General features: G+C 38.8%; 2 protein-coding genes across 2 annotated transcripts; one reads left to right on the plus strand and one right to left on the minus strand.

The window, feature by feature from the left end:
• Nucleotides 1–871: 871 nt before the first annotated feature.
• LOC112529736 (exocyst complex component EXO70A1) lies at nt 872–3,897 on the plus strand. Its single transcript, XM_025141111.1, has 2 exons — nt 872–1,054; nt 1,258–3,897. The coding sequence occupies exon 2, from the start codon at nt 1,343–1,345 to the stop codon at nt 3,377–3,379; it is 2,037 nt and encodes a 678-aa protein (XP_024996879.1). The 5' UTR covers nt 872–1,054; nt 1,258–1,342; the 3' UTR covers nt 3,380–3,897.
• A 1,187-nt stretch (nt 3,898–5,084) lies between these two features.
• LOC112529735 (histidine kinase 5) lies at nt 5,085–10,173 on the minus strand. The gene is made up of 13 exons (XM_025141110.1): nt 9,406–10,173; nt 9,097–9,324; nt 8,877–8,970; nt 8,414–8,620; nt 8,174–8,304; nt 7,750–7,799; nt 7,533–7,623; nt 7,400–7,475; nt 7,078–7,181; nt 6,363–6,660; nt 6,004–6,311; nt 5,565–5,729; nt 5,085–5,222 (listed from the first exon to the last, which is right to left on the minus strand). The coding sequence occupies exons 1-13, from the start codon at nt 10,171–10,173 to the stop codon at nt 5,085–5,087; spliced, it is 2,658 nt and encodes an 885-aa protein (XP_024996878.1).
• Nucleotides 10,174–10,444: the final 271 nt, after the last annotated feature.

Here is a 10,444-nt window from a genome sequence, read left to right on the forward strand (position 1 = left end):
AGCATATACTACCAAAAACGAGCAGCAAATATTGACAACAATGGAGGGCCTGTCGAGCAGAAATATCGAGCATATACTACCAAAATCGAGCAGCAAATAAAGCAAATATTAACAACAATYGATGCATCAAACAAACCCAAAAATATCGAGAATATACTAGCAAAATCGAGCAGCAAATCAGAAGAAAAAACGAGCAGCAAATCAAAAGCAATCGAGCAGCAAATCAGAAGCAATATCGAGCAAAATCRAGTATAATCGAGCATAATCTATACATAAGGAGAAGAGTTACCTTTGGAGAAGAGAGCCTTGATTTGAGGAGAAAGTATTTCGGCCGATTAGGGTTCTTGAGGAGAAGATTGGAGGAGAAGAGCGACTATGGGAGGAGAAAAGAGAGGCGTGAGTTTTATTGGAGGTCTTTTTTTTTTTTTGACAAGACATGGTATCCGGCTGCGCGATCAAGTCCATGTCTGGGCGAATAAGCCCGAAGTAAACACCCTAAAATGGCTGTGCGAATAAGCCCATTTATCCGGTAAGCTCATTAAGCCACAAGTAAACAGGCCCTTAATATATATATATATATATATATATATATATATATATTAAAAAACAACCAATAATGATAAGATGGATTCATATATCAAAGATAATATTGATTTTTATTAGTTTAATATATAAATATGATCATCGACTCATTTAACTGACTTCATTAATTTAATAAAATATAATATCATGATGTCAAAAACTAGTATAAATAAAGAGAAGACATGTGTAGCCCTCAATAGTCAATACAAATATGCTATAAACAGGAAAAAAGGGGAAGAGGGGGGTTAAAAGGGGGTATCAAAAGCAGAAAGGTGAAATTGGGGGAATATGAAAAAGGCATGTACCACTTACTGTATCCACCTCTTTTAGGGTTTTTTCTATTTCTCCTAAATTTCACACCATAGTTCACATCGAAACTCAATTATTCAGCTACTATATACTCGATTGCTCTTCAACTTTACAACTTCTTGCGTCGATCTTCAAAAAGCCCACTACTTTTCTTCCAGTAATCGTAAGTGTCTCTCTCTCTCCCGCTCTTAATTTTGAATCTTTTTGCAATCTTTGATTTTGTATCGTCTTATGATCTTCAATTTCGAAGTGGGTATGTGTGTTTGGAGAAGATTTAGATGTTCTAAGAATTCGTTGATTTCGTTATGTAATTCCTTCAATGTGGAGTATCGATTGATGTCAGTTGATTAATTTACGATGTTTTAGATCCGTTCTTGTGGGTAAATTAATGTGGGTGTTTGGGGTTTAGACTGAAAATTTCGAATCTAGGGCTTAGAAAAATTGTGGCGGTATGGGTTCGGTGGGTGACGATGGGATTGCGAATTTGATGTCGGCGAGGAAGTCTTTGAAGATTAATTTAGAAAAATCTAGAACCCTAGAGTTATCGATTAAAAAAGCTGGCCCTAGATTAGAAGAGATTAATCAGAGATTACCATCTTTAGAAGCTGCAGTTCGTCCAATTCGTGCTCAAAGAGACGCACTTGATGCTGTTGGTGGTCATATAAACCGAGCCGTGGTTCCTGCGGCCGCTGTTTTGAAAGTTTTCGATGCAATTCACGGGTTAGAGAAGTCGTTATCGGATCCACAATCTGATCTTCAAGGGTACCTTTCTGTTTTGAAGAACTTACAGGAGGCATTGAAGTTTCTTTCGGAGAATTGTGGGATGGCGATTCAGTGGTTAGATGATATCGTTGAGTATCTGGAGGATCATAATGTGGCTGATGGACGGTATACTTCTAGTTTGAAGAAAGCTTTAAAGTATCTTAGAGAGTTGCAAAGTAAAGAAGAAAAGGGCCGCCTTGATGGTGGCCTTTTGGAGGCGGCTCTGGATAGGCTAGAGGTTGAATTCCGGCGACTCTTGACCGAAAACAGTATTCCGTTGCCGATGTCTTCATCCCCATTGAAAGATGAACAAGCTTGCATAGCCCCGTCCCCTTTGCCGGTTTCTGTGATTCAGAAGTTGCAAGCGATCCTTGGGAGCTTGATTGCTAACAACCGGCTTGAAAAGTGCAAATCTATTTATGTTGATGTTCGTAGCTCAAATGTTAGAGCAAGTTTACAGGCGTTAAACTTGGATTACTTGGAGATTTCCGTTTCGGAATTCAATGATGTGCAGAGCATCGAGGGTTACATAGCCAAATGGAGTAAGCATTTGGAGTTTGCAGTGAAGCATTTATTTGAGGCCGAATATAAGCTTTGTAACGACGTGTTTGAGCGATTGGGATTGGATGTATGGCGTGGTTGTTTCGCTAATATTGCAGCCCAAGCGGGAATGCTCGCGTTTCTTCAATTTGGGAAAACGGTCACCGAGAGTAAGAAGGATCCCATAAAGCTATTGAAATTATTGGACATTTTCGCGTCTTTAAATCGTTTAAGATTGGATTTCAACCGTCTTTTTGGCGGAGCTGCTTGTGCTGAAATTCAGAATCTCACAAGGGATCTCATCAAAAGAGTGATCGAAGGGGCTTCGGAAATCTTCTGGGAGCTTTTGGTTCAGGTGGAGTTGCAGCGGCAAGCTCCACCGCCACCAGATGGCAGCGTTCCAAGGCTCGTAAGTTTCATCACCGATTACTGTAATAGGCTTGTTGGAAATGATTATAAGCCAATCTTGAACCAAGTTCTAGCCATCGAACGAAGCTGGAAGCATGAAAAGTTTCAAGAAAGCCTTCTTCACGACGAGCTTCTTAAGTTAATTCAAGCCATTGAGTTGAACCTAGATTCATGGTCAAAGGCGTATAACGATACAATCCTTTCGTACGTTTTCTTGATGAACAACCATTGGCATCTTTACAAACATCTAAAAGGGACAAAGATTGGAGCTTTATTGGGTGACCAATGGTTAAGAGAACACCAAGATTACACAGAGTACTATTCTACGATCTTTTTGCGGGAAAGTTGGGCAAAACTTCCATCTCATTTGAGTCGGGAAGGCTTGATTCTGTTCTCCGGTGGCCGAGCCACTGCTCGTGATCTTGTTAAAAAGAGATTGAAAGCTTTTAACGAAGCTTTCGATAACATTTACAAGAAACACTCCAGTTGGATTATATTGGAGAAAGATCTAAGGGAGAAAACATGCCAACTAATCATTCAGGCGATTGTTCCTGTTTACCGAAGCTATATGCAGAACTACGGGCCGCTTGTCGAACAGGATTCGAGCGCCAGCAAGTACTCAAAGTTCACCGCTCAATCTCTGGAGAAAATGCTCAGTTCCCTTTTCTTTCCGAAACCCGTGAGACATGGCAGCTTCAAAGTCCGGCAAAACAGTAGTAAGTTCAGCAACGGTGTGGAAGATCAGTATTCGGCTTCTCCAACGCCTACCGTTGCATAGATTAAACCGGAAAAATGGTTCCTTTGTATATATTGAGGAACTCGACGTGTAAAAGAGGAGGACCCATATTCGATTCTTGAAGTTGCTTTATCTCTTGAAGCCGCTTTATGAAGTGGGAGTTTTTCAGTTTCTTGAAGCTGCTTTACGAAATGGGAGATTTCGGTTTCTTGAAGCTGCTTTATGAAATGGGAGTTTTCGGTATCTTGATCTTGCTAACGAGCCACCAGATCGGATGACCCATATTGCCGTTTTCAGGTTGGTAGAGTTGCTGAACTCTTGAATCTTGGTATCTATCTATGTTGGTAGACTGTTGAATCTTGGTATCTATGTTGGTTGGAATCCATAATTATTGGTTCTTTTTTTGGTTAGAAGCATCTAAGATTGTTAAATTTACTGCTGTTCTTGTTTATGTACAATTGTTTTGGTATAAATCTTTGAACCTTTTAAATAGATGGCTAGTTTCTATCATGATTCATCAAAGATTCAACTTTCTTGAGAATAAGATTTGTCTTCCTGCCATATATACATACATCTATATATATATATATATATATATATATATATATATANATATATATATATATATATATATATATATATATATATATATACATACATCTATATATATATATATATATATATATAAGTTTCGTTTTCGGTTTTCATATCGGTTAATGGTGGTGGTGTTCTTTCATACATACGGGCAAATCGAGTATCTGCTGCAAATCATGCAAACCGAATGTATCTGGTAAATCCTATTTGAAAGTAGGGTTTGAAGGGTAGGATGTATACATTTGTTTTTTTTTCTATTTTTAGGAGTAAAAAGGTTGTTTCTGTTGAGTGCTGCTATTATATGTACTGTGTATATATTCATCTGAACTCAAATATATGCATATATGAAGTGCATGGAGTTGTAGAGTCCACTACAGTTGAATCTGTGGATGCCAAAAAATTCTAATGTTATTTGGTTGGTTTTCTATTAAGTATTGTATGGATAAGATTGTCTAAGTTGATTAATCTATCTATATAGATTGAGAAGGTTTTGTTTGGGAGGGTATTTTTATAGATGGAAAGAACGTGTATTTTAATTGAGAGTGACAGGTTTGGAAGAAAACCCCTCATAAAGCGTTCCCTAGAAGCTTATTGAATAAGCTACTTCCATACAGTTATGTAAAACAACTGAAAAAGTTGGGAGTCTCATTAAGCTGATTAAGCTGACCACAAATAGGCTCATATTGTCTAATAGACTGTTTTATGAGTTATGTTAATAGAACCAAACAATTGGGTCTTTTATGTAAATACAATAAATTTTTAGGACGGTTTTAGACGTTCTAAAAAGTTATTTAGAATACGTTTTGAAATAGAACGTCTTACAAGCCTTTTTGTATAACATGATTGGTCCCTGTGGTTTTTACATAAAATGATATTGTATAAATCAGTCTATTATGAAATTTAGATATTAAAATTAAGATGCGTACAAAGTATATTTGTGAATCATAACGGAAACATTAAGCACGATTTTTTTTTCGAAAACGCGTTGATCCCGTAACTTATTTCGTTAAGTTCTAACTGAACTTTTGTCCATTCAACCCCGCTAAAAATGGAAGTTTGAGGACAAAAAACGTAACCCAAATAGAGAGAAAACTCGATACAAAACTTTCCTAAAAAACTCGTATTCACTCGCTATACAAACGCACATCTATATTTACAGGCTGCTATTTGATGGCAAATACCGTTCAAGACACTGTTTCAAGTTTTGAAGCGTAACCGGCTTTGTTATGAACGAGTCCATTCCGTTGGCGAAACATTCTTCTGCGCTTTCCGACATTGCATTTGCTGTCATCTGTAAAAACCCGAGTTTTGGAAGCAAGGAATTATACTGATTGCTGTTTAAAAAGGACAAAATGCAACGGAGCTTGCCTTGGTTCCTATTTAGTGCAACTAAGTTCCAAAATTTTCCATTTTGTATTCATTTTGACACGTGTTGATCTTGTAACATTTGATGGTGTGGATTTCAAGTTTATTGTCGACTTTGCCATAACCCTTTCGTAAACGGGTATCCACGTCATCAAATGTTACAAGATTAACAGATTACTGATCAAAACGAGGGAAAAACACGATAAAAGATGCATCAGCATTAGTTGATTTCTACAAATAGAAAGAATCAACTATTTCTGGTACTTACAGCAATGATGGGAATTCTCTTTCTGGGCTCCCATATTTGATCGCCGGAAAGGCGATCAGGTGGCTCAACTCCGGCAAGTCGTGCGTCATCCCAGTTGCCGGTTTTCTCATATGACCGGATCAATCGTGTAGCTTGAAGACCATCCATTACCGGCATGCATACATCCTGCAATATGAAATACACAATATTTCATTCGGTATGCAACATTTTATTTGTAATTGTCGATGTTAGAACCAGCTTGTGTACATCTCGATTAATCCGACGGGAACCTGAAGATAACAATCAGGTAAATCTCCAGTGACCATAAGGAGACTCGAACTAGCGACCTATAAGGAGGAGCCATAAGGCCTGGCCTTTATTTGTCAATTGAGCCGATCCTTCATATTAAAGTAAAGATCGTAAGAACACAAAGCAAATGCTATGGAGTCGAAGTAAATACCATAAGAACGAGATCGTAATCGCAACGTTGAACGGCACGCACGGCTTCCGCCCCATTATTCACGACATCCATATCTTGATTCAACTGTCTCATCATCCGTTTCGCTACCATCACATTCACAACATGATCTTCAACAAGAAGAATCTTGGGTCTAGCCGATGATTTCGATCTTTCATGATTCACATTGCTAGAAACACACCCCGAGTTTCTATCGGAATCCACCCTCATCCCGTCCGTAGTCGAGGGTCGGTTTTTCTTATTACTAGGATTGTGAAACGCACGGTCTTGATCATCATGGTTCTCTTTGTCTTTCTTGGTGCGGTTCTTGTTCTTATTCTCCAAATTCCGTTTTGAAGAACTTTCCGCCACGACACCAAACCCATCTAGCTTGTCAAAATTGGTTTCGTTTCCCATTAAGTCAGGTGTTCGGTTCAAACCGTTAGCCGAGAACAGCGAGCCCAAAGTGCGCGGCTTGAACTGGAAAAACCCGCAACTTACATCATCTTCCGTGGAAGCATTGTCATCCATATCTCGGAATTCATCGGTTTCGTCCGAACTTTCACAAGCATGTGGAACTTTATGGGGTAGAACAAAAGTGAAGGTAGATCCACAGTGTTCTTTGCTAGAAACTGTTAAAGATCCACCCATGAGCTCAACCTATAAGGTATATATCAGCAAGAAACTATGTCTTAGGACCATTGTATGAAGTATAGATGAACAGTAAAATCGGCTTTGTAGGTCAAAAATCGTTAAATGTCTTAATAGACTGCTTTGTAGGACTTGAGTTTATAGAATCAAACTGTTGTGCATCCTATGTAAATGTGTTATAATAAGTTGGTAGAATGTTTTTGTTCGTCATAACAGGAGCTTATTTACCTAAGTCCTGATTACAGTCTGTTAAGACATTTAGACATTTTTGGCGTCCTGTGAAGCTGATTTCATTGTAGTGGAAACCGCTTTTTAAGAAATATGAGGATATGTGGAACTCTTTTAAATCTTTTTTAAAGAGCGTTCGTTGGAAGTGGGAAGGTTTCTACGTATATATAGGTTTGATGGTCGATGTTCGAACATTACCAGTTGTTTGCAGATGGCTAAACCTAATCCAGTTCCACCGTACTTCCGAGCTGTATCGGCACCAGCTTGCATGTATTTCTTGAACAGCGATGGTAATGCAGTTTCTGTCGTATCACAGTGCAAAATCCGTGAGCAAGAACACGGATAAATCTTTTAGCTGATAAACTAGTTAAGTTTGGTGAAAACTAGCCGGTAAGATAGATGACAATGTAAAATAACCTAAAAGAACATGTAAAATTAATCGGAAAAATAAAAATACGGATAACCAAACAAGACTTTTTCAGTAAGCTAGCTTATGAGGCTTAAGAAAATAGAAAAGTACCTGGGATTCCAATCCCGGTATCCTGAACATCACAGCGTATCCACACCACGGTTTCATGCGATTGATGTTCGTTCTCGTTGTGTTCATCTAACACGCTGCTTCTTGCCGGAAGCAGTACTTTGCCGTTTTCGATCTCTGGTTTCTGCTGATCTTGGGGACATGGGTCTGCTATTACATAAAGATTTATCTTAACCTTCCCTTCGTGGGTAAATTTGACAGCATTGCTGCAGAAAACGACATAAAAGTCTGATAAAAAGATTGCGAAAGTAAACCAAGTTGATCGGGATTCGACACCATGGCTGCAGAAAGAGCGGTAAACTGAGCTTCTAGTTCTAATACAGTAACCGTACCTGATCAAGTTGGTGAGGATTTGCCGAATTCGAAGAACATCACCGATAACCTGAAATCGAGTTACGATATTATATGTTAAGATCTTGAATGGATGGTATGAAGCATCCATGAATAAGGCTATATTTGGCAAACTAGCTGTTGGGCTAACTAGCTAGCCGATAAACTAGTAATGTTTGGTAAAAACCCGCTGATAAGCTAGATGACAATGTAAAATGATATGTCTATAAATTAATTGGAAAAACACAAGGGGCAATTAGAAAAAAGTTGAAAACGCCCTTATAGCTTATTGAAACGCTACTTGAAGTAACTTTTCAAAAGCTAGCTTATAGCTGAGCAAACGGGGCTTTTTCAATAAGCTCAAAAAATAAGTTAGCTTATGGTTGCCAACTATGGCCTAAAGTTACCAACGAGCAAAGATCTCACCTCGATGGGGACATCATCAGCGACATTTCCTTCCAAAATCAGCATCTTTTTTAGCGATGCTGCAGCGGTTTGGAGTACATGCTTGATCACCTCTCTAGGCCTAAACTTTGTGGCTTCAAGCTTCATGACTCCTGAGAGCCATCGCAAAATAGGAGACACGAATTGAAGAAAACAATGCAAACAAGCGGAAATTGAGAATCTTGGATACGAAAGTGGCACAAGAAAGGACGAGAAACCGACCTGATTCGACTTTAGAGAGATCGAGGATGTCGTTTATAAGCTGAAGGACTAAATCACCCGAAGATAACATGACACCCAAGAGCTGTTTTTGATCTTTATCAAGTTTAGTAGTCGATAGAATCTCCGCCATGCTAACAACCCCAGATAATGGCGACCGTATCTCGTGTGACATGGTTGCTAACATTTGTTTTGCTCTCATAGTCTCCTCTACAAAAACGTTGATTGCATAAAACGTTAATAACCGTTAAAAATATAAGGAAAAAAAGGCGAGGTTTCAACATATATTGTCCCAGAGTGTCGAGTTCCGAGCGAAGATATCCCAGATGGTAGACCTCTGCTCTGATACCATGTGACATATGTGGGACCCATTCAAATTACTCTTCACATTAAGCACGAAGGGAGGTTCCAACATATATTGGCTGACGTGCGACTTTAACAGGAGTAATCAAGAAAGCTACTAAACCTGTTATATGAATAGTTTTGTTAAGTTCGGTTTCCCTGGCCTTTTGCACCGCGATTTCCTCTCGAAGCTTTGCCATCTTTTCTCTCCTTCTCACCTAAGAAAACATGATTCACATGTGAATCTCTCTTTACATAGTTTCTCGATATTCTAACGGCTAGAAACTTTGAGAATGTAGACATGAATCGACTCGTAAGAAAATATCACGATGAGTGACTCTTACTTGATCGGTTATTTCCATTCCCATATAATTCACACCAATCGTTTCGCCTGCTTTGCTGAAAACAGGTTCAACGTATATCAGGAACGTTTTCGCTCCGAATAAATCGGTTTCAAACGTGAACTCTCGCTTTCCCGGCAATCCTCGTTCAAGAACTTCCCGTTTGAAGTCTTGGGATTCCTTGACACCATCACCTTTGAATATCTCGACGTCTGTTTTTCCAATGATATCCTGAAACAGGTTCAAAGATCGAATTTATCAATGATTTCTGATCAAAATTTCACGAATATAATCAACCGGTGATCACATTACCTCTTCTCGCAAGCTCGGAAAATGATTATAGATGAAGCGATATCGCAACTCTTTGTCTTGATGGCCAATGACAACCGGTGCATTTTGAAGAACGAAATGCAAGAAGTTATCGGCTCGTTTCAAGATCTGTGAAAGTTCTTCAACTGGTGACGACTGTTTCTCGAGCTTTTCAATGCTTTCATCCAACTTTTCGCAGAGTATCTGCTCCCGTTGGATGCTTGCTTCCAACAACTTCTCCAAATGCAAGGCCCGTTGCTTCCAATATTTAACTGTACCTGTCTCATGCTCATCATCGATTTCTATTCTTTGATCCTGAATAATAACATCATTTCGCCTTTTGGGCGCATCTTGAAAGATCTCGTAAACTTCATCCAATATAGAAACCGGCCGTTTATCACCCCCATAACTTTCTTGTTCAAATCGATGTTCTTCTAATATCTCCAATTTCTTGAGCTCAACTTCACGTTGTTGTTTGCTCAAATTCTCGAGCTCTTCCCTCAGAAGCCGCACAGCATTTTCTTGTTTCCATTCCCAGTTTTTTACGAGATAAGATAATTGAGACGACCCTTTTTCGCTATAATTCGTGAGCTCGAGTAGACGTTGGAAGTCTACGATCGTTGGCTCTTCGATGAAAGTTACATCCTCTAACAAATCTTGATCGGCTCCCGGCTTTTCCACGTTGAACTTTTTTCCGGCTGCATCAATGTCTTCCGGCCACATTGAAGGCAAGACTTCGACCTCCATATCCTCCACGTTGTCTTCTTCCATTTCGTTAGAACGGTTGGATAATCACATCGGTATGTTTTATCTAATGCATTTGTAAGTTTCACCATAAGTGAGGGATACTGATCTTTTGATTCTGCAATAAAGATATATAATAAAAAAAGCTAACATCTTTACAACACGGAGCAGTTTCAAACGAGAACTGTAAATATTTTGAGAACCTGGGAACCACCTATTCATCAATTATTCATGATGAATATCATGAGAGATATTAAAATGCATGATATTCATGATGAATAGTATGCAGGAATGTCTT

The sequence above is a fragment of the Cynara cardunculus genome (genome assembly GCF_001531365.2).
Source record: "Cynara cardunculus var. scolymus isolate 2C chromosome LG 16, CcrdV1, whole genome shotgun sequence".
Lineage (NCBI taxonomy): Eukaryota > Viridiplantae > Streptophyta > Magnoliopsida > Asterales > Asteraceae > Cynara > Cynara cardunculus.

Coding starts and splice junctions, on each gene's coding strand:
- LOC112529736 (XM_025141111.1), top strand. CDS start 1,343: ATGGGTTCGGTGGGTGACGATGGGATTGCGAATTTGATGTCGGCGAGG.
- LOC112529735 (XM_025141110.1), bottom strand. CDS start 10,173: ATGGAAGAAGACAACGTGGAGGATATGGAGGTCGAAGTCTTGCCTTCA. Junction 7,800..8,173: donor CTGATGATGTCCCCATCGAG/GTGAGATCTTTG, acceptor ACTCGATTTCAG/GTTATCGGTGATGTTCTTCG. Junction 5,223..5,564: donor AGAGAATTCCCATCATTGCT/GTAAGTACCAGA, acceptor GGGTTTTTACAG/ATGACAGCAAATGCAATGTC.